The sequence below is a fragment of the Lingula anatina genome, chromosome 2, assembly GCF_051362555.1.
Source record: "Lingula anatina isolate TDL-2025a chromosome 2, LinAna3.0, whole genome shotgun sequence".
NCBI classification, from domain to species: domain Eukaryota; kingdom Metazoa; phylum Brachiopoda; class Lingulata; order Lingulida; family Lingulidae; genus Lingula; species Lingula anatina.
Window position 1 is genome coordinate 33,255,643 of NC_141768.1, and position 21,026 is coordinate 33,276,668.

The 21,026-nt window shown below is 34.2% G+C and overlaps 4 protein-coding genes across 7 annotated transcripts; 2 read left to right on the top strand and 2 right to left on the bottom strand.

Moving 5' to 3' along the window:
* Positions 1-4: 4 nt before the first annotated feature.
* Positions 5-5,507, top strand: LOC106167382 (dynein regulatory complex subunit 3-like). 2 transcript variants are annotated; one of them, XM_013546164.2, is made up of 11 exons: positions 5-135; positions 900-1,086; positions 1,349-1,465; positions 1,653-1,819; positions 2,183-2,383; positions 2,554-2,673; positions 3,099-3,211; positions 3,444-3,618; positions 3,969-4,100; positions 4,264-4,458; positions 4,744-5,507. In XM_013546164.2, exons 2-11 carry the CDS (start codon positions 927-929, stop codon positions 4,990-4,992), a joined length of 1,629 nt encoding a protein of 542 aa, XP_013401618.2. In that variant the 5' UTR covers positions 5-135; positions 900-926; the 3' UTR covers positions 4,993-5,507. The 2 variants fall into 2 exon arrangements, with proteins under 2 accessions (XP_013401618.2, XP_013401619.2); XM_013546165.2 differs by having other exon boundaries at positions 78-135; positions 903-1,086.
* LOC106167383 (glucose-induced degradation protein 4 homolog) lies at positions 5,478-9,567 on the bottom strand. The gene is made up of 5 exons (XM_013546166.2): positions 9,287-9,567; positions 8,252-8,419; positions 7,872-7,973; positions 7,465-7,595; positions 5,478-7,215 (listed from the first exon to the last, which is right to left on the bottom strand). The coding sequence occupies exons 1-5, from the start codon at positions 9,431-9,433 to the stop codon at positions 7,152-7,154; spliced, it is 612 nt and encodes a 203-aa protein (XP_013401620.1). The 5' UTR covers positions 9,434-9,567; the 3' UTR covers positions 5,478-7,151.
* A 294-nt stretch (positions 9,568-9,861) lies between these two features.
* On the bottom strand, positions 9,862-17,302 carry LOC106167377 (uncharacterized). Of its 3 annotated transcripts, none has more exons than XM_013546156.2 (9): positions 17,191-17,302; positions 16,623-16,750; positions 16,138-16,253; positions 15,673-15,766; positions 15,165-15,234; positions 14,482-14,808; positions 13,989-14,206; positions 11,627-11,788; positions 9,862-11,228 (listed from the first exon to the last, which is right to left on the bottom strand). In XM_013546156.2, exons 2-9 carry the CDS (start codon positions 16,697-16,699, stop codon positions 11,114-11,116), a joined length of 1,179 nt encoding a protein of 392 aa, XP_013401610.2. In that variant the 5' UTR covers positions 16,700-16,750; positions 17,191-17,302; the 3' UTR covers positions 9,862-11,113. The 3 variants fall into 3 exon arrangements, with proteins under 3 accessions (XP_013401610.2, XP_013401608.2, XP_013401609.2); XM_013546154.2 differs by having other exon boundaries at positions 17,126-17,257; XM_013546155.2 differs by having other exon boundaries at positions 17,122-17,255.
* On the top strand, positions 17,256-20,777 carry LOC106167378 (death-associated protein 1 homolog). Its single transcript, XM_013546157.3, has 4 exons — positions 17,256-17,410; positions 18,005-18,113; positions 18,330-18,387; positions 19,266-20,777. The coding sequence occupies exons 1-4, from the start codon at positions 17,368-17,370 to the stop codon at positions 19,383-19,385; spliced, it is 330 nt and encodes a 109-aa protein (XP_013401611.1). The 5' UTR covers positions 17,256-17,367; the 3' UTR covers positions 19,386-20,777.
* The last annotated feature ends 249 nt before the right edge of the window (positions 20,778-21,026 follow it).

Sequence of the window (21,026 nt, forward strand, 5' to 3'; positions counted from 1 at the left end):
TAATAACTTATCTATAGAAGGTTTTGAATTAATAAAATAAAAAAATATTTCGAGACTTTCGGGTAATTTAAATATCACCTTGACAACAGGCGCCATATTAGAGGACTTCGAATACGACGATTTTTTCAAAGCAAGGTAAATTTCTTGTTTTTATTTTAATGCGATTCGTATATTTCCATAAAATTTCTGTTATATTAAAACGAAAAAAAGCACCCACCTCCATATAGCAGTACTTCTATTTCCCTTTGTTTTTTTACGTAAAATACATTAGCACATGAATTATCCGTATGCACAAAGTGGATTGAAATGACTGATATAGGCAATATAGCATTGGCATTTTTTCTCCAGACTATGCATTTGTCAAACCAATAATTTAATTTTAATGTGGACGAGTTGATCGTGTGCACAGAAACTTGATTGAGACAAAAATTTTCAAGACAATCTGAGTAATCGGCTTCTATGCCTCAGTTTTCTACTTAAAACTAAAGTTACATGCATTGCAAGGTTCTTATTGCAGACAAGGCCACATAACACCCTATGTTACAAAAAAAATTAACGTTACATATATCCACATCCTGGTTTCACTGTGTGTCCTCCATTGCACTTTAAAGCATGCCATTCACAAATAAAGTCATTTTGTATCGGTTTATGAACAAGTTTGATAACATTTTACTCTTTTTATTCCAATTATGCAATAGTGTTTCTAAGCGTGTCATTTGTAAGTGATGCCACATATAGTTAGGGTTTCTAACATAGGGTGATAGAGGTCTTACCTGCATTGCATGTCAGGCCAAAAACTGAAGAAGTCTTTACTGTCTAGCATTCTTCTGGAGGTAATTTTTTAAGTACATGTATAACTCAGTGGAAGGATTTTATATTGATATTTGTGCTTTAATTAGTAGGTACTGGAGTTCCAGTAGTTCAAAATGAGCCGGCTGTATGACACAGTGGAGCCATCTGTGATAGATGATGATATGCTCCATAAAGCAGTGGAGGAACAGGGACCCAAAGAGGAGGCTGGCAGGATTGCCAAAGCTGAGGGAATTGATTTTGCAGATGTCAAGTCACTCAGATTGGATTTTAAAAGTAGGAATTGATCTAAGTTTTTGTTCAAACGCTAATTGAAATTTTCGTGCTAAGCAGTAGTTTATTATATAACTGTAAAAATTTTGGTATTAAATGCTGTTATTTGTTTTACTAGACATACGGTCAGTTGTAACATTTTTGATATGTCATGCACATGGTAATATTACCACTTGTTTGATAGTTTCTTGGTTTCAGCAAGCAAGAACCCTTTTGTTATGTAATGTTATATGCATCTAGGCATACTAATTTTATTCATTTTCAGATATTTTGAAGATAGACAATCTTTGGTGCTTTGACAGTTTGACCAAGTTGCAGCTGGACAACAACATTATAGAAAAGATAGAGGGACTGGACACACTGACCAACCTGATATGGCTAGGTAGATATATTATTAAAAAGTAGGAAAAGTTATGTTTGTTTGATGAATCAATGAAATTATGCCAATCCCACTCTTCTTGCCTTTTTTTAATGTTGTAATTTCTATATAAATGTAAGCTAAATCTTCATAGGATGTTGATAAGTTGTAGAATAACATTTGCTATGGCAAACACATTTTTATTTTTCAGACTTATCATTCAACAACATAGAAGCTATTGAAGGCTTGGAGAAATTAACAAAACTCCAGGATTTGACATTATACAACAATAGAATTTCCAAAATAGAAAACATGGACTGTCTACCTGACTTGCAGGTCTTCTCTATAGGAAACAATGAATTGGATGAATTAGAAAATGTAAGTTTGTGAGAAAACTAAAGCCAGGAAAAGATTTAATTTAGTAAACAAATTCAATGCTCTTGAAATATACTGAAAACTGAAACGCTGTACAAAATATTCCCCATAAATAAATTAACAGAAGTTTTACATTCAAAATAACATTGCTTTGAAATTTTATCAGAAACTGGAAATCTGCACTTATTGATATCTTTAAGAACCTTTGTAATATCATAAGATGGTTAATTGTTGAAAATTGAAAATCATGGACCACCTTTTATGCATCTCTTTCATTTCTCTTTCAAAAGTAAAATTACTTTCATTCTGTATTGGTACCATTTTGTCATTACAGCCCAAGCATGTGATTTACCTTTCTCATTACAGGTTATTTATTTAAGGAGATTCAAAAGACTGAAAACTTTAAATTTGAATGGAAATCCATTTTGTAAAGTGTGTGTCCAGGAAGAAAACCCAGAGGATGGTTCAGAAGCTTTGTATACTGAGAATCAAGACTACAGACCATTTATCATTGCATATCTCCCATCTCTAGATTATCTTGACTACAGGTTAATAGATGAAAATACAGTAAGTGAATCTCATGGCAGACTAAGCTGTAGATTTTTTGCTGAAATTCTGCAATGTTAGGAATCCTTATCAATTAAGCATCAGTCAGCTATAATATAATGTTAGAATTTCACTGAAATATTTCGACATTCATATTTCTCATTTTATGGGTTAACTCTTCTTTTTCACAGCGGGCTGCTGCAAATGAGAAATATCACTTAGCAATTGAAGAACTTACACACAACGAAGAAGTGGAAAATAAGAAAGAGGAAGAGAGGCAAGCCAAAGAAAAAGAACACAATCTACATAAGGTGAATGTTTGAATACTTGTGTTAGTTGTCATCTGGCACTTTTGTAGCAGTGCCCATTCCAATGCCATTGTAATGAACTTGTCCTCTATGATATTATGTCTTGATGTATCACTGTCCTGATCTTTACCACTGTTTCTTAAGTTATCTTGTTGCCAGTGTTGTGTGTCATTTATTATTATTATTATTATTATTATTATTATTATTATTATTATTATTATTATTATTTTGCAAGTCTTCACAATTGCTATTGTTGTCAATGTTAATTTTTATTTATTTTTTTCAGTTAGAAAGAAATATATTTTTTCCTCTTTTTGAACAGATTCTATTTCAGACAGTGCTTTTGTATTAAATGTGCTTTTTCTATGCTTTGGAAAATTTTTCTGTTCTACATAATATAACAGATATATAATTACTGTATTTTATAGGCTGCCTATGTTGAGAATATGGATGGCCCTGCATTGTTCCATGCTATGTACACAGAAGATGCTGAAGGACAGAAACTGGCTGACATGCCTGGAGTGGATGAAATGCTTGTTGTATATCCTTTTATAAATCTATTCAGTTTTTTTTTAATCAGCATTAAAAAAATGTTTTTTCTATTTTGAGTATTTTATGATCTTCTACACTTACATCAAAGAAAGTAGTTTATGAAGATTGACACTATTATACAGACCATTTTGTATTATTATTAATTTTATAGACTGTTGGCAAATTATTGCTGCTTTATTTTTTCACCTTTATGTTCTTTTTTCTCCTTGACTCATTTGTACTTATAAAGAAAAGTATGTGGCTACATGTCACCAAATATTTGAATATGGTCTCCAAGAGCATGAAAGACGAATGGAGGAAGTTAATCAGTTCTGGGACTGCATTGAAGAGGCAAAGAGGGAAAACAAGGAAATGGGAATGAAACAGATAAACCAGTTCATGGAATATAAGAAGAGGGTGAGCATTGCAAATATAATTAGTAAAATATAATCAGTATTATTGGTGTTTTCTGATGCATTTGATGATGCTGGATACAGTTATGTTATACAAGTGAAGACATTTCATACAACACCAGAAGACTGACCACTATACTGGGCATACAGTAACAGCTTATGAAATTTGATATTCTCCAAAAATTTTTTGTTGGTAATACATAATTTAAAATGTTGTTTTGAAAATTGTAAAAATACATTTGGCTTTATATCAGAGGGTACTTTTTTGAATAAATAAAAATCATAAATCAAGATAAAGGAAAACACAAAATGGGTGAAGTATTGGAAATTTTACTGAATTATTTAATTTTTCAGCTGTTCCAAGAGTTAACACATCTGACAGACCAGCAAGTGTTGGATAACAAGATCACAGAGTACAACAAACGTCTCCAGGAACTGTGGGATAAACTAATGGGACTGGAACTACAATTGGTGGATCAGTTAGAGGTATATTTTTACCTAGGCATTAATCAAGAAAAAAATAATAATTAAATGAGTGTATTTCTAAAATGTTTTAATGGTAACTTCTTTTATGACATGGAATTGCTATAAGGCAGAGAAACGATACAAAGTTGATACTAATAAAAGACTGATATATCCTCAAATTTAGGAAGCCACCAAGGACTTTGAAAGAAATCTGTCCGATTTGGTCTCAAGTTTCATAGAGAACTGTCAGGGTCATATTTCTGCCCTGAGAGACCTGGAGAACATACACCATGAGAAACTACTGGAAATATCTATTGTCACCCTGGAGAAGGTAGTGAAGAATGAACTGGATGAGGAAATCCCGGAAGATCTCAGACTGGTAAATCTTATTTTCAAAATGTTTACTCTAACTAAAGCCAAGTTTACACATGATTAACCATTTGCTTCTTGTGTCAATCTTTGTAGTGTACAAGTATTAGTGCAGTATATTTATAACTTTCCAGTCTAAATTGCACAACACTTTGCAAAAGAAAAAGCTACATCATTTTTTAAACTGATGGTAAATTTGGCAAAAAATCTTGGTTAGAATACCTCCCATTATGTAAATATTTTGTTTTAATGTGCAATTAACTGTAAGTGTAACTTAATTTTCCCTTCTTTTCAGTTGTTTGTTGACAAGGACACAATCATCAATGCAGTGAGTAGTTCTCATGATATCCACTTACTAAAGATAGACAACAGAGAAGACGACATAGTGACCAGGATCAACCAGTGGATGTCACAGCTCATGACAAAGATACACGAGGAAGAGGAGGTGAAGAGAAACCGAATGAGGGTGTCAGAAATAAACAATCTTATTGACCACTTGCGAGAAGAGATGGATACCTTGGATCTGCAGCTGGGATATAATTAAATCTCTGAGAAGCATAAAATCAATGGCAGAGCTGGTATTTGAAGAGGCATTTTCTTGCCTTGGTATTTATCTGTAGGATGCAATGACTGTTTGAAAGGTGTTTTGAAGTCTTTACATGCTGCATGTTACATAGGAGAATAAACTGTTGCGATCCATTTTATATGGTGGTTTTCCAAGAATAACTGTGATACATGTACCCCTGGCAACTGCATTTCCTGGAATTAAAAATTACATCAAATCCCAGAGCTTCATGGGAGGTCTGCCTCCATGAATGCATGGTTTAGTTCAGTAAATATGTAACATACAAATATCATCATTGTACTCTCATTTCTAGTAAAACTTGGGTGAAACATAGTTTTCTTCAGATATCAGTTTATGTATAACGTCTTGCTTGGTTGCTCTTTATCATTCTTGAAGATGTAATATGAATGCACTATTATAACAATGTAAATATTTGTAAAATATGTAATAATAAGATAAGTACATTTGTATTAAATATTTTTTATTAAAAATAACATATGGGTTGTCTGGCTTTTATACCCAAGTGTATCCATTTAAAAATTTTAGTCCTGTCCAAAACAGAAGTTGACAAAGAAACATTAAACAAAATTGCAACAATGAAGGCCTTATTACATTTGGCAGAAGAACTGTTACTGATTAACCAGTAAAAGCAAATGAACTGATTCATGTAGAATATACAGATTGTGTGACTTTATGCAACTTATAACAATACCATCCTATCTAAACAATCCATGACGGTGAAAGCTAGTCATTTTGCGAAACATTCTAGATTTTATCTAAAATGACATCAGAAACGATACAAATGCCTGATAATTGAGCATTTGCTATATATACTTATTTGTCACAAATTCCTTTTGATACACTGCTGTTACATCAGGAAAAATTAAAACTGTAACATAATGACTAGCATGGATTATATCACAGCAAATATTAAACAGTGATAAAGGGAAAAGAATATAAAAATCTGGAAGTACATAACTAGACAGCAAAAGCTGGCAAACATACAGATACTAGATCCAGCACAAATTTTGAGAATACGTTACCAGGAGTCAAATGTACATAGATGCACATCAAGCAAAATTTAACTAAACCCAAAGAAATGAGATAAAACCTGTTACAAAATGCTTACTTATGTTTATTTAGAATCTGACTTGAAGTCAAAGTGTGCCAGTTTTTCCAAACAGTTTTGGATTCTTCGCTATGGTTTCACAAATTAATCTAAAGAAAAATAGTAATAATAAAGAATCAGTTATTTTTGTAAAAATTTTCCAATCAAGTCATTATGCTAATCTTCAATCTTGACATGCACTTTTACTTTACTGAACAATACCTACAGTCATTTAGAAGTTTAAAAAAAATGCATGGTTTCACTGTTTGGCAGTAAGTGAATAAACATGCTGGACAGCAAGTGTCATGGCCAGACAAGTGATCTGAATGTGTTCACATTAGTGTCTGTATATATAAATATTTGCTTAATCCTCAGAAATTATTTAAAAATGTCTTTACAAATAGCTTTAAGGCTGGTAAGCCACATTAATTTTCACAAAATAAAAATAACTTATAGAACAGTTGTGTATCCTTCTGCCCTACTGGAAGTGCAGTAGTTCCCATCTGGAAGAAATTTTTTTTTCATGCAAAGTTAGAAACTAAAAATGGCACAATTTCTTAATCTTCTGTTTTAAAATCATTTCTGCTGTTGCCTGCATAAAACAACAGTTCCAAACATGAGAAATAGATTTCTCAGAGGATATAAACCAAACTGGAAAAACAAAACATCTCTTCTCGTATCTTGTTGTGCCTGACAAAAGGCAACACACAGAGGAAAACAAGCTGGCAAATAAATTCAAATCTTCCTTTGAAAGTCATTATTTTATAAACCAGCTAATTCATAACTGTGGCAAAAGAATATTAGAATTGCACTTTTGTTTCTTCGTTGGGGACTGCCCCAAACCCAGAGCAGACATGAAGATCTGACGATTGCTAATCTTGTTACTGCACTTGTGGAAAATTGGGAGTGACATACGTTTTGTCCCTACATTTCCATCCTGTACACAATAAATACATGCATCCCCTGTATCATGGCAGTCAAAATTACAGGCAGTCAGATTTACTACAATTCCCCGTCCACATAGTCACTGTTATCTGAATTGGTAGATGGCAATACTCTTCTCTGGTACATGAGTGAGATTCAGAGACTGGTACCTGGAAATTGAAACAGAACAGATGCTGAACACCTTCAATACCAGTGCCATAAGTGTTGCAGAACAATCGCAACTTAATAGTTAGTTGACACTAGGCTATTTCTGACCAGAGAAGACTACCATAAGATATATTAAGTTCTCAAAGCCTAGTATATTAATGCATTTGGTTACAAAAAAAAAAAAAAAAAAAAAAAGAGAGAGAGAGAGGGGACTTGCTGTTGACATTTATAACCCAATTAATTGTAATTACCACTCCGAACTCCTGTGATAGTAATATCCCTCTATGGTTGCTGTTGACTTCTGAAAACAGATATAGTAGAATCCAGCAAAGGAGGCTCCACTAATGTCTTTGATAGTGTGGTCTGGAACCAGGAAGTGTTCCTGTAAAGAATGATTAAGCATAGTCATATCTCAAATTAATTCACTTTTAAATATTTCAGGTTAGATACCATAACTTAAATGCAAATGTATAAGTACCAGGGATTATGAACTCATTTGAATTACAACCATATCGTGTAATATTAACATACCATTCTCCATGTTTTACAATTAGTGTTTTCATAATGAACACACTGTAATACTACAATGCAGAGTGTCTTTGGTTTAATTTCTTTATCTATAAGGTTTGTTTTAATTTACTAGTAAGTTGACTGTTACCTTCCATCGCATGAAAACAAAGTCTGTGTTTTGCAGGTCTTCATAATCAAAAGTATCTGAGTTAAATGTCTTGGCAAACTGGTAAAAGGATAAAAACTTGCCCTAAAACAAAGATCTAACCATCACAAATTGTCAACTGTAAGTGTTCATACAAACATAAACAATATCCTTACTAAAAATTATTATATCTACTAAACATGATAAAAGATACTGTTAACTTACTAGACTAATGCCCTTTTCTAAAAGGTCAAAATGTTGTACACATGTGCTTAATTGGTAAAAACACCTTTAGTCTCTTTTTACTATGAAAAAAGGTAAACAATTGAACACAACCTCTAAAAATGTGCAGCTTAAAAGAAAGTTGCCCCATATTCCCATACCCAGTGTTTTCTGTCCACGTCTTCATCAGCCTCCCACTTCCTGGTCAGGAATGGATGTCTCTTGCTGATGATTTCACCATCAAAAAAAGTTGTCAGTGTGGGAAACTCTTCTGTCAACCCTTTGATTTTTAAGTATCCACACAAGTATGAGTTGTTCAAGTCAACATGCTAAAAGTAAATAAAAAATTAAAGAATGTTTTAGTTGGTTATATCTGATCTTTATCACCCCATTTCCATAGATTAGATCGACCTACTTTAGATCGACCTAACTCCCTGGGGTTTCACGCTAAATAGCTGTCAGCCGGGCGGACACGAAAGTTAATTACCCCCTTACAGCTTGTAGTAGGCGGGACGGACATTTAAGTCAGATTATCTGAAAGTAATCTAGTGAGACTCCCCGCGGGGATAGATCGATCTAAAATCTATGGGAATAGAGCCTAAGTCTCCCCAAGCAGGTTTCAGCAAGATAGCAGTCCTTGTTTAAGCCACTGACCACTCACTATCTAAATTTTTTTTTTGAAAATTTACTGGCTCACTAATAATTTCAGTTACATTTGAGACCAATGTTTAACATGATAGACTGCAATAGAATGAGAGTTCCAGATGGCAGAAGAGTCAAGACCCACAATAAGCATATCACAATTTCTTAAGCTCAAGGTTTTTATTTTTTTTTATTTATTTATTTATTTTTTTTTTTTTTGGGGGGGGGGATGATAAAATAAAGGAGCTGCAGTTTTATCATGCTTCTCATTGCATTGGGAATGACAGTTTGAATAACAACAATGATAAACAATTTAATACATAAAAACCACTTTTGCCAAATATTAAACTTGACAGTTGGCTCAATGAGGATTACGAACACGTTCATTGAATGACGGGCCAGTAACTAAATAGGTAGTGATACCAGTGTCGGATGTGGGTGATAGACTTACATTTATCACTATAAATTATAATCACCACCTAACAATCTGTACTTAACAATTCTAGGGCATGTTTAAAAACACTTAATGGCAAAATAAAATTATTCCGGCCTACCTGCAAAATTACTTCAACATCATAACAGTTTCCTTTGCTTTTCTGGTGTCCTTGGAACCTAGACCCGCAGTACAGCAGTGTTGTGGTGACACCGGGTTGTACCGACTTCGCCGGTGGCGGAGGGTCCAATTCAACTCGCACAGGCATGACCGAGAGCCATGAACAAAGAAATATGTATTGTTTATGGATAGTTTTTAAATCTTTACCACGCCAAGGACAACCAACTGTGGCACGCACAAATCCCGCAGAGCCGCAGTTTCGGATTTTTCAAAATGGCGAATAGTTTTAAATCGAGACCACCGCCAGTTTCAAACAGAAAAATTGTATGTCAAATATGTCACCTCAGTACTCCCGTCACAAATGTTACAAATAAATCAGTCAAGATGATTCTATATGTTAAATATGTTTTTGTCCTTCCAGTAAAGTCCGAAATAATTCAATTTTTAGGTTTACGATCAATACTGAGACCGAGGCTAATAAGAGGACAGGCACGACTTCGCATCTTTTCGTTGCCCTGTGCAGCGAACTTAAATCTAATCTAGATCTACGCATAACAAAAACAACAACAATAGTGATGAAAATAACAAACATTTATTCTTTCATTAGGCATTTCATTTTAAAATCTCTTACCGAGTGACAGAATATTGCCCGGGGTATTTAAAATGACAATTTGATTAGGATAAAACTTTGAAGACAATTATAGAGCGAAGTACCCGTACTGTGTTGCGGACCGCTGTGTTGCCGTTTTCTTCTTGCCCGAAATGCCGTTTTTTCTTAAATTGACGTAGAAAATTAACTGTAATAAATCAAAGACGGGAGGGCTTGCTGCGGTTGTCAACATGTAATTTATTGAAAGCAAATAAATAAAATAAACCCTTTCTTTAACATGATTGTTCTGCTGCGACAACATTATTTCACAAGTTGACGACTGGAACAGTAAATACCCATTTCTAGTCATCAGCACATACAAATACTTCGAATTTATAAAACATAACTGTAATAGACGAAAGCCAGGAGGGCTTGCTGCAGTTGTCCACATGATATTTATTAAAAATATAATAACTAAATTTTTCTCTAACATTATTGTTCTGCTGCCATTATTTGACAAGTTGACAATGCCTGGAACAGTAGAAACAGATTTCTAAATAGCAGCACATATAAATACTTTCAATTTACAAAACTTTACACTAAAGTTAAAATTAGAAAATAAATTATATAAAGAAACAGAGAGAAATGAGTCAAAATAAGAAAGCATACTATGGGCACAAAATATTCTATGAAACGCAATTCTGAACTTGTTTTTAATACTTCAATTCCCTTTATCTCTCAAATTCACTATTTTCATTCAACCACTTCACTTATTCATTAGATTATTCAACTTATTCATTAGATTATTCAGAGGTTTTCTAGATCACCTGAATTTTGGTGGTCCCAGTCAAAATCCATAACCATCTTTCACACAGTAACTCAAATTTCTATTTTCTTTTAACAACTAACATACCTGATGTGTAAGACTTTCAATATGGACCTGTATACTACTCAAAATATTTATCACAAAACGTACTTTGTTTTCATTCAAAATGTGTATCCCAGAAACTAGTCCATAAAGTGTGATTTTTTTATAAGTAGTAGAATGCTGATGACCAACAACAGAGAAAAATCAACTAATTCAGGATTCAGATTCAAATACCAACAATCACTTATTAAGTCATCATTAGTATCAGTCTGTATTTATGAACACTGTTGGTGTCTTCTTTCCGAAAAGTTGACCAATCCTTTGATAATTCCAAGTGGGTATTCAGCAGCTTATAAAGCTCTTCATTCCAGTCACTGCTTTGTGAAATCTTTATCAAGGTCAGCCCTTGTTCTCTGAATGTTGTATCTGTTTCTCTTTAGCCTGTCTTCAACAGAACTCTGCTCAGCATGTTTGGTCATCATGGGGCTAGAACAAAATGAGGCAAAACATTTACTCAACATTCACCCAACATAAAAATTCCAAGATAAAAACAATGTTCAACTTACTGAAAGGCACCTGGGCTCCAGTTGTCTAACAAGGCAAAATCATTTGGCTATATGATTGCATCCATTTCTTGCTTGACTGCCAGCCTTTTTAGGCACTGGCCCCGAAGGAAAAATCATTTTGAACAATCACAACATGCATATTTTCTTGCTGTGGTGCAATGTGACCATATCAAAGGGAGGGGAAGGGGTGAATTGCATTGAAAACTAGTCTCTATAGTTGAAACAAGTTCTTTCGAGTTTTGGGGTCCTGAAGGTTTCATTCAGGATTGCAAAATAAGAAATCTTGATTAAACATTGTAACATTTGAAATCCACATACTTGAGAAAATTATCCCCATCGCCATGCTTGATCCTGGTTTCTTCTTCTTTCTTTTCTTCTTCCCTGTAGCGTTTCACATTTTTGCTCCTTTGTTCTTCACGCCATTGTGCATTTTCCATCATTTCCTGGCGTCTGCGTTCTAATTCATTTGAACTAAGTTTTCTGTAAACAAGCAATAATTTTTTAATAGAAACTATCTTGTAAAATCATAAAAAAATTCAACCTTGAAGGTAACTAGCAAAAGCTCAAGTGGTAGAAATTAAAGGAGCATGTACAACTTTCCATTATAACACCTCTTTCGAACAATGAAAACCAAATGAGTTACAGGCACTTAGTGTGACCTAGTGATATAATTGGTTCTCTGAATACTACGTTGACTCACATACGTCTTAAAATCAGCAAAGCTTGATGCCACAGGACATCGGTGGGTAGCTGCTCTTTGCAATTATGACTTTGTAATAAAGTATAGAACCAGCAAGAAAAATGCAGATGTCAATAGACTGTCCAGAATGCCGAGAGTTCCAGCAGGTGAGTTCAAAAAAATTTCAACAGAAGTGGTTAAGGCCATATGCCAGAAAGTAGACACAGAGTATGTTGAAACCCTCAGCATGTTACAGCATGTGTTAAATGACACTGACGTCATGAATGATAATATGACACCCGTAGACTGGAGAAAAGAAGGTGAGCGTTTTTCTAAGGGCTGTAACCAACAAACAAAAAACCAAATCCTGAATTTAGATGATAAGGGAGTGTCACTCTTGGAATGGAATTTTCTCGATTGGTTGTGAAACGTGGTGCACTCTACAGGAAAGCTGAAATTAAAGGTGAGCAAATTTTCCAATTAGTACTACCAAAATCTTTTAGAGAAAAAGCACTGCACGGCGTACATAACGACATGGGACACCTAGGAAAAGACAGACGCCAAGCTTTACTGAGAGAGAGATTCTACTGGCCAGGTATGTGTAAGGATCTTGAGCAGTGGATATCTTTGTGCGACAGATGTTTAAAAAGGAAATCATCAACAAACGTGCGAGCGCCTCTGGTGAAAATTGAGACATTTCAACCACTCGCACTGGTATGTATGGATTATCTGACGTTAGGAATGTCCAAAGGTGGTTTTCAACATATATTAGTCATTACAGATCATTTTACTAAGTATGCAGTTGCAATTCCTACTAAAAATCAGACAGCAAAAACTACTGCAGAAGCTTTCATGAACGGATTTGTTTATCACTACGGTTTCCCGCAAAGATTACATAGTGATCAGGGTACAAATTTTGAAAGTAGTCTGATAAAAGAAATGTGCAAGTTGTGTGGCATAGAGAAATCCAGAACCACAAGTTGCCATCCTATGGGGAATGGAATCACCGAGAGATTCAACAGAAATCTGCTTGATATGTTAGGTACCTTAGAGATTGATGAAAAGAGTGATTGGAAATCACATGTTACTTCTCTTGTTCATGCGTATAACTGCACTGTGCATGATACAACTGGGTTTTCCCTTTACTGTCTGATGTTTGGGAGACCACCAAGACTAGCTGTGGATGTGGTGTTCGGTTTAGTATCGGGTCAGTACTCGGATACTAATCAATCTGTATATATTTTTAACTTGAAGAAGCATCTAGAAAAATCATATGAACTGGCAACAAGAAAAACGAGACAGGCACAAGAACATCAAAAGGTACTGTATGATAAACGTATAAGAGGATCCGTTTTGGAAGTTGGGGACAGGCTCTTTATAAAAATGGTGGCATACAAAGGTAAGCACAAAATTGCAGATAAATGGGAAAACGAACCATACATTGTTTTATCTCAACCAAATAGTGAAATCCCTGTGTATGTTATTCAGAAAGAAAATTAAAAAAATGAAAAACGTGTGTTACACAGAAATTTATTAATTTCTGAGCTTCCTATATCAAATGCGAAAAAGACCCGAACCTAGAAAAAGAACTTCCAAGCCAGACACAAATAAAACGGTAGATGCAGACTGTTCATCAAAGTCCGATACAGAAAGTGGAGACAGTACAAGTGATGGTGAAGATATAGTTTTTCCTCTCCTCGAGGAGGGAGAAGGTAATGAAACAGATGACGTGAGAGAAGTATCTTCAGAGAGTAGCGAAGCTAGTGATGTTCAAATGCCAGAGTATATCACTGTTGACCGACCAACTCCTGCTCCACGGAGTGCTAGACAGTAGAAAGGAGAAGGACACCATATTTGGGCAGTGATCAAACCTACATCATACCAAGGATGACTCCTTTCAGACTGAAGTATTTGCAAATGTAATTTTTTTTTTACCAGAAAGTTCATTGTCAATTTAATTATGTGCCCATCCTCCTTAACCTTAGAAAACAGACTACTCACTTTCTTGGTGCCTCTCTCTTTTCTGGTGATCGTGGTTTTCCTTTCCTAACAGGTGATCTGCTCCTTGATCTTTCTCTCCTAACAGGGGACCTTGACCTTTTTCTCTTTGGTGATCTCCCAGATGTTCTCACTGGTGACCTAGACCTTGATTTTCGGTCTTTTCTTGAGTGCAGTTCTTTTTTATGTCTTTCTTTATCAGGTGATTTGTGTCTGCCTTTCTGTAAGATATATTACAATGAAACCATCGAGCCCAATTATAAATGTAAGAACTTCTGACTGTGGAAAGACAAAGATACGAATAATCTAACGTAAATATGCAGTAACATAAATATTTCTTGAAATTGTTCACTTATGGAACTTTTGAAGCGGTCAAAAACTGGAATAAGTTAGCAAAATAAAAATATTTTTCTGAAATACAAACAGAACACGTTTTCATAACTTTACAAGTGATGCAAATGCTTAATCAGAGATTTCAGAAGAACCCACAACGTACAAAGAGTCCATAGTTCTTCCCTCTTCCGGACATTTCTTCTTCACTGCTATAGCCGTCTCTGTGACGTTGTCTTGTATCCTCTTCTGAATGTTTTTTTCTCTGTTCACTAACTTTAGGACCACCTTCATGCTGAGGTTTTCTTTTGTCCTTACTATCATTTTTATGTCTGTTGTCACTTTTAATTTTTTCCTTGCGATTTAAAATGTCTAAGTAAGTTGAGACTAAGTCATCATCACTTTCACTTGTGTCTGAGCCAGATCTGGACTTGTGTTTTTTCTTTTTCTTTTCTTTCTTTTTCTTCTTTTTATCTTTCTTTTGGGATTCAACCTGTAAAAAGAGAGAGGTACCGATACCTTAACTATCAACAAAAAGTATCAGACTAAACATTTTCCACTACACACAGGGGCTGATCCAGAGCTATTTATTGACAGTCTTCCAAATTATCTTTGTTGATTCATCCTCCAATTTTGATTGTCTTCCAACAGGAAAAATTGGATACCCTTCAATGTAAACTTGAAAATGTGACCGTCTTCCGGAGGACCCAGAAGACGGCCTAAATCCGCCCCTGACACAACAAAAAGGTGCTTACTCCTGTAATATGTTAACTATTGGAATTCTTTAGATGAACTTCAACATGAAGATGAAGTCATAACTTTTGAAAATTCTTAAAACCAAATACATACCATCTTTTGCAATTGTTTCATCTTGACAGGATTTTCAATAATTCTTTTCCTCTGTTCCTCTTCTTTTTTTCTACAAACAAATAAAATGTAAAAAGAAAGTTACAGTCTACTTTTTCAAAGCCATGGTGCTCTGAAAGTAACTTGCAATAAAAATGCTAGCAAAAAAGGTTTACATCCATTTATTTTCTCTTTTTTGTTATCTTTCATATTTATAATGTACAATTTGGTAAAATTACTAAATCTACCTTTATCTTAGCCAATTTAAGTAAGAAGAAAAGACTGGTATGAAAATCTGTTCAGTCAAAGGGACTGGCAACAACTTTAAGAAGAGCCCATGTAGAATTTACAGTCAGTGTGGCAAAAAGTCCCTCAGGCCAGCAAAATTTTTTCATAACTGTAGGACAAATGTCTGACTGTTTTACACAGTTTTCAGCATGCTTGTGTGTGTGAGTGAGTGAGTGAGTGAATGAGTGAGTGAAAGGTGAGAATACAAAGTGGAGTATATTACCTTATGGCAAAGAGAGGATCTTCCCTCATTTTAGCTTGCATGTCAATCTGTATGTTATGTGCTGCTGCCTCCTCAAACAGGGCTCCAACACTGTCTGGAAATAAGAACAAATATTTCAATATTCACTTGCTCAGAAGTAAATCTAGCTTTTGAAGTTAAAAATAAAGAATCTGCAACCATTTTCTTCAATAATTCATGTTAACTATCAATATTTCTCTCAATAAACTCAAAAATGTAACATCTTTAGGTTGCACACAAAACTGTGGTGAATGTGCGTGTATACACATTTTTGTTGTTGTTGTTCATAATAATCATTTTCATTTTGAATCTTGTCCAAAAAGCTCAAACACAAAGAATAGAAAATGAACATATCTGAGAGAAAAATGTCAGTAGTCAATACCATAGATCAATAACTTCATAAACGAAGACTTATTCTGATGGACCTACAATTTAATTACAACATACCATTCTTTGCTTCTTCTTTCTCCTTATCAATATTATCAATTCTTTTTCCAAGGAGGTATTCTTCTGATTTTGGTTTACCATCTGAGTACATCCAGTCAATTTTCTTGTCCGATTTTCTTACAGAAGAAAATTAAAACAATATTAAAACATATACATCACAAAGTCATATGCAACTTGTAAGAAAGTTCAGATATAACAGACAACTGAACAAGACCTAAAATATAGATAAAGCCACATGATATAATAAAACTGATTACAAGATGAAACAACCCGTCTGAAAATAGATACTTTTTTTATAAGTGCTTTAGCATATGTGCTATCATTTTTTCCTTCTTTCAATTTTAATTAAAATGTGTCTAAAAAATACCACTCTATAAAAAAAATACCACTTTGTTTACATAATATCAACAACTAGACATACTTACAAACTTTCAATGGGCAAAATAATCTTTTAAACTGCACACAATGGCAGTCAAGCTACTTACTCATCATTCTTCAGCAAATCTTTAATTTTTCTCAACTCATCTTCAGACAGTTTTTTCCCCTTCAGTAATTTTTCCATGGTAAATATAGAAAAAAATTGCAGTGCTGTCAAACTTGGCAGTCTTTGTACCTGAAAACAAGCAAGCCTGAGTTAGCTGTGCAAATCGATCTACACTACAGTAGTACAGTTGCACTACAGACACGTAAACATCAACTTTCAATTTAATTTCTTTTGCAATTTTAATTTATCAATATCTCAATCATCATGACGCAAAATTAACGAAGCGAAAGTGTTACTGTAAGCAGCCACTAGTACATCAGCACAAGGGCGGTTTTGACAAAAGGAGGAGTGACGTGCAGTAGTAGGGAATGGGGAGAAAGGATTTTAGTAATACTATAGTAGACAAATGCAGTTGTGCCGCGGTAGTAACTTCACTAATTGTTTGTGAAATAGGGATCTGCTTAATTATTAAACGTTCTTCATACGAAATCGTTACTCACTTACTGCAATTGTTTTCGATTCTAACCGACCACAAACTTAAATAGCAGAGTACTGCGCTTTATATCTACTTTTTCTTTCCTCGTACTTCGTTCTTCAAACAACGTGCACCGCTAAACGTCATCAATTGTGTACACGAAAATCCATGACGTATCACACACCTGTCTCAAGGTAGTAGACGGCGGACACGTTGCACCATACTTTGAAATATTTATTATACTAGGCAGAGATTTACGCATTTTAGCAATATGTCATCACAAGAAGATCTTAAAGCAGGCCATGCCCCAGCAGGTGATATAAAATGTTTCTAATGACAAGTATTTGTTGACTGCTGTTAGTTTTTTTGTCAATGTTTCATTCATATTTACACTGTCCTTGGTTGACTTTTCGGCTAAGGGTCTACGACCAATTTTAGAACGGCTTAGCACGAGCGCTCAGCAGCAAAGCCTTTCCACCATATGTTACCGTTATAAACTCATGAAATCCACCCGCTTTTCTTTAAGAGGCCTTGTTTTCAGTCCTGTTAACCAGTTTTATTTATTTATTATTATTATTATTATTATTTATATGCGAAATTATTGTCCATAGATGATATATTTAAATTGAAAATGAAAAAGAATAGAATATGCACAAAAGTTAACAAACAAAACAGCAGCCAATAAGATGTAGAAGGCTTAGATTGGCCTTAAGATAAATATAAATATAAATGCAATCCTGAACCTTCACAGCATTTGTTTTATGTTATAAATTTCAGTACTAGTGAATTGAAGATAAACTGATATAATGTTGTCACAAGCTGTATCGCATTTTCCTGCACAAACATGAATATTCCATTTGTCGGCATCACTTCCTATCAGCTGGCTTATATTGTTTATTATCTTATAGTAAAAGCTGGTGGTATGCGTATTACACAACACAAGAGCCCTGCTGCCTCTGGTGCCACACCAGAGAAAAAATCTGAGGAAATAGCTGCTGAAGAGGAAGAATATGGAAGGTAGATTTCACCATAATGTGGAGAATTTGTTGTTCAGGACTTCTTAGAGTTCATTTTATTCATGGAAGTCTAGGAAATCTAGAAAGAATTCGTGGCACTTAAATGTTATTAGCTTGTGATATATGCATTTGTGCATAATCATTTACAGTCAATTGGTATAATGTTTTAGGGAATTAGGAGTCAAGTTCTAACACTAAATTTTTTATTTTGTTTTAGCGAACCTAAAACTGATAAACATCATCAACAGGTATTGGTGTCAGGAGCTGTAACAAAGGTATGAGTGCTCGCTATCCAAATGAATCAGTATATTGTTGAGGAATTTAAAAAAAATTTTTGTTTTTTTATGTAGACTTGGAACAGTTTAAATGAAAATGTATCGATTTGCAAATCTGCCTATAAAACTAAATTACAATTACTATGAATGGTAAAGTTATCAGTTTAATCCCAATAACATCACAGGCAGTGTTAATCTTATACCCCATTTCCATAGATTTTTAGATCGATCTATCCCTGTGGGGAGTCTCACTAGATTACTGTCAGCTTGGCCGACTTAAAGGGATAATAACTCTTCGTATGAGATCTATATTTCACAATAAAAACCTTGTGAATAACTCATAGAAATATAATATATTCTGTTTTACCACAAAAACAGCAGTTATAGCTTTTATTCTGATATTTGAACTTGTCTTTAGACCACGTGACCTCCACTGATGTCTATACTCTGTTAAAATCTCTTAAGAGATTTTAACAAAAAACCAAACTTTTTAGAAAAAAAACAGGGACTAACTTTGAATGTAAAAATGGATTCATTAACCATTGGTAAGTATGGGAAAATTGTTGTTTACTCCAGGAAAATTCATTTTTTGGCCGAAACGAAGAGTTATTATTGCTTTAAGCGTCTGTCCCGCCTACTAAAAGCTGTAAGGGTGTAATTAACTATGGTGTCCGCTCGGCTGACTGCAATTTAGCCTGAACCCCCAGGGAGTTAGGTCGATCTAAAACTTAATCTTAAGATCGATCTAAATCTCTGGGAAAGCACCCATAATGATAATTCAAGTGGCAAAGGAATTCCTACAGTATGCTTAAGTAAACATAAAAGGAATTAAACTTTTAAAAAATCTTTCATTGAAACGTTTTAAATATTTGTTTCAGGGTGATAAAGATTTCACTACTGAAGCTGTGAAGGCCATCCATGAGAAACCACGCCCTGCAAAGGATGCACGACCAAACCACCCCCATGTCCACAACATCAACCAGCCAAGGAAAATGTAGTCATCTGGGTGCTGTACACTATATGTAACTGGAATCATGATGTAGGACAAAAAATTGAAACAGAAAGGATGCCATATATGACCAGCTGAATAACTGATCATCACTCGAACTTGTATTTTTATGAAGACTAAAAGTGCTCAGGGTCAAGTGCAAGACCTGGTCATAACAGTAGTGCGTTAAGTTTGAAGAAAATATATTAATTGCTTATGATTTTCTTTTGATTTAAGTAAATGAAAATACAAATTTAATGAGGGGTCTTTCTGTGGTAAAGATGGCATTTTTCACAGATTTACTCCATGATAAATCTATAAAATTTATCCAGTTAAATGAGCTTTTTCCACAATATTTTATTTTCTTTAGAATGTTTAGTATGAGCAGTTTATGTTTGCTTATGTCATTTTAAAAGAGGATGTTTTTGAGAGTTCTTATCTTATAACTACTGTGTTTGAACTACTGTTGGAATTTTGGAGATGATGAAATTTATGTAAAACATATTTGTTGAGGATAATAAGAATGTATATGTGGAATTGTGCAAGTGATATTTAAAGGTGTTTTTCATATACACTCACATGCTAAAGTTGTTAGCAAGTGATGTTTTCACACTCGCTTATTTTCGTCTACCGAATGCAAATTGACCGTGAAATGACAGCATTTCCAAGTGTACAGGTAAATGGTGTGGACATGTTTTTTATTTTCCCTTTCATACAGTTTAGTATGTACTTAATTCATTTCTTCATAAAGTTTTTGAATTGTGTCACTTTTTCAAAAACCATGGTAAGGTTTGATACGTAACACAACAAATAAGGGGAAACTATATCCAATGCTTAAAATCATATTAAAACTAGATTTACTCCAAGGTCAAGTTGCTATCCTGATTTTGAATTAAGATTTGTCAAACAAACATTGCGTATAAAGGAAATGATTATTGGTATAACATGATCTGGGACCCATCAGTAAGTTTGTGTTAGATACAAGATATTTGATGTAGCACTATAAGATAATGTTACCGTAGGCACGCGTACTAGTACAACTATACGCTCTTTCGAGTATAGGTCGACTTTTGACCATTACAAATTTGAATTTGTTTTCGAAGAACTAGAACCCGTTTTATGGTTATATTCCTATGTTGAGGAACGTTGCCTTTAACGGGAAATTTCGATAATTACTTTATTTATATTTCACACATGTATTACATGTATAAAAAAATTCCATACGACCATTCTTGAAATCGAAGGCGCAGAAGCTTGGTTGAAACAGTTAACTTTTGAATTATGTGAAAGTTTCTGATGTCTACGGTGTGTAAATCAGGGAAACAAATAACTAGTTAAGTATGTTTTTCGTTGTACACTATGATCGCCTGGCACTTTTTCAATAAAATATGGCGACACTGGAGAGTTTGTGTTTTACTCTGCGCGTTTGGTTCCTGATGTATGATCACATATACACTCATTCTCAGTATAAAGGTCCATTTAATATTTTTTATTTTATTAAAAGTGAACGAGCTAAAGAATTGTTTGTTCAAGCGGACTTCTACTTACATCAGTCTATAGTAACTTCAATAATTATTAACAGATTTATCTGTTCTCGCACAAAAAAATAAACGTCACTTTGTTACCGTCACTCGCAACACCATTTTACATT

What these genes read in the sequence shown, in the direction of transcription:
- LOC106167378 (XM_013546157.3), top strand. Translation starts at nt 17,368, where the DNA reads ATGTCATCACAAGAAGATCTTAAAGCAGGCCATGCCCCAGCAG. An exon ending in AGCAGGCCATGCCCCAGCAG is followed by an intron (nt 17,411 to 18,004) that starts GTGATATAAAAT and finishes ATTATCTTATAG; the next exon opens with TAAAAGCTGGTGGTATGCGT. An exon ending in GAAGAGGAAGAATATGGAAG is followed by an intron (nt 18,114 to 18,329) that starts GTAGATTTCACC and finishes ATTTTGTTTTAG; the next exon opens with CGAACCTAAAACTGATAAAC.
- LOC106167382 (XM_013546164.2), top strand. Translation starts at nt 927, where the DNA reads ATGAGCCGGCTGTATGACACAGTGGAGCCATCTGTGATAGATGATGAT. An exon ending in AATTGGATGAATTAGAAAAT is followed by an intron (nt 1,820 to 2,182) that starts GTAAGTTTGTGA and finishes TTCTCATTACAG; the next exon opens with GTTATTTATTTAAGGAGATT. An exon ending in GTGGATGAAATGCTTGTTGT is followed by an intron (nt 3,212 to 3,443) that starts ATATCCTTTTAT and finishes ACTCATTTGTAC; the next exon opens with TTATAAAGAAAAGTATGTGG.
- LOC106167377 (XM_013546156.2), bottom strand. Translation starts at nt 16,699, where the DNA reads ATGGAAAAATTACTGAAGGGGAAAAAACTGTCTGAAGATGAGTTGAGA. An exon ending in TGAAACAATTGCAAAAGATG is followed by an intron (nt 14,809 to 15,164) that starts GTATGTATTTGG and finishes CTCTTTTTACAG; the next exon opens with GTTGAATCCCAAAAGAAAGA. An exon ending in GATGGGGATAATTTTCTCAA is followed by an intron (nt 11,229 to 11,626) that starts GTATGTGGATTT and finishes ATTTTGTTCTAG; the next exon opens with CCCCATGATGACCAAACATG.
- LOC106167383 (XM_013546166.2), bottom strand. Translation starts at nt 9,433, where the DNA reads ATGCCTGTGCGAGTTGAATTGGACCCTCCGCCACCGGCGAAGTCGGTA. An exon ending in TTGTTTTCATGCGATGGAAG is followed by an intron (nt 7,596 to 7,871) that starts GTAACAGTCAAC and finishes CATTCTTTACAG; the next exon opens with GAACACTTCCTGGTTCCAGA. An exon ending in TATCACAGGAGTTCGGAGTG is followed by an intron (nt 7,216 to 7,464) that starts GTAATTACAATT and finishes TTCAATTTCCAG; the next exon opens with GTACCAGTCTCTGAATCTCA.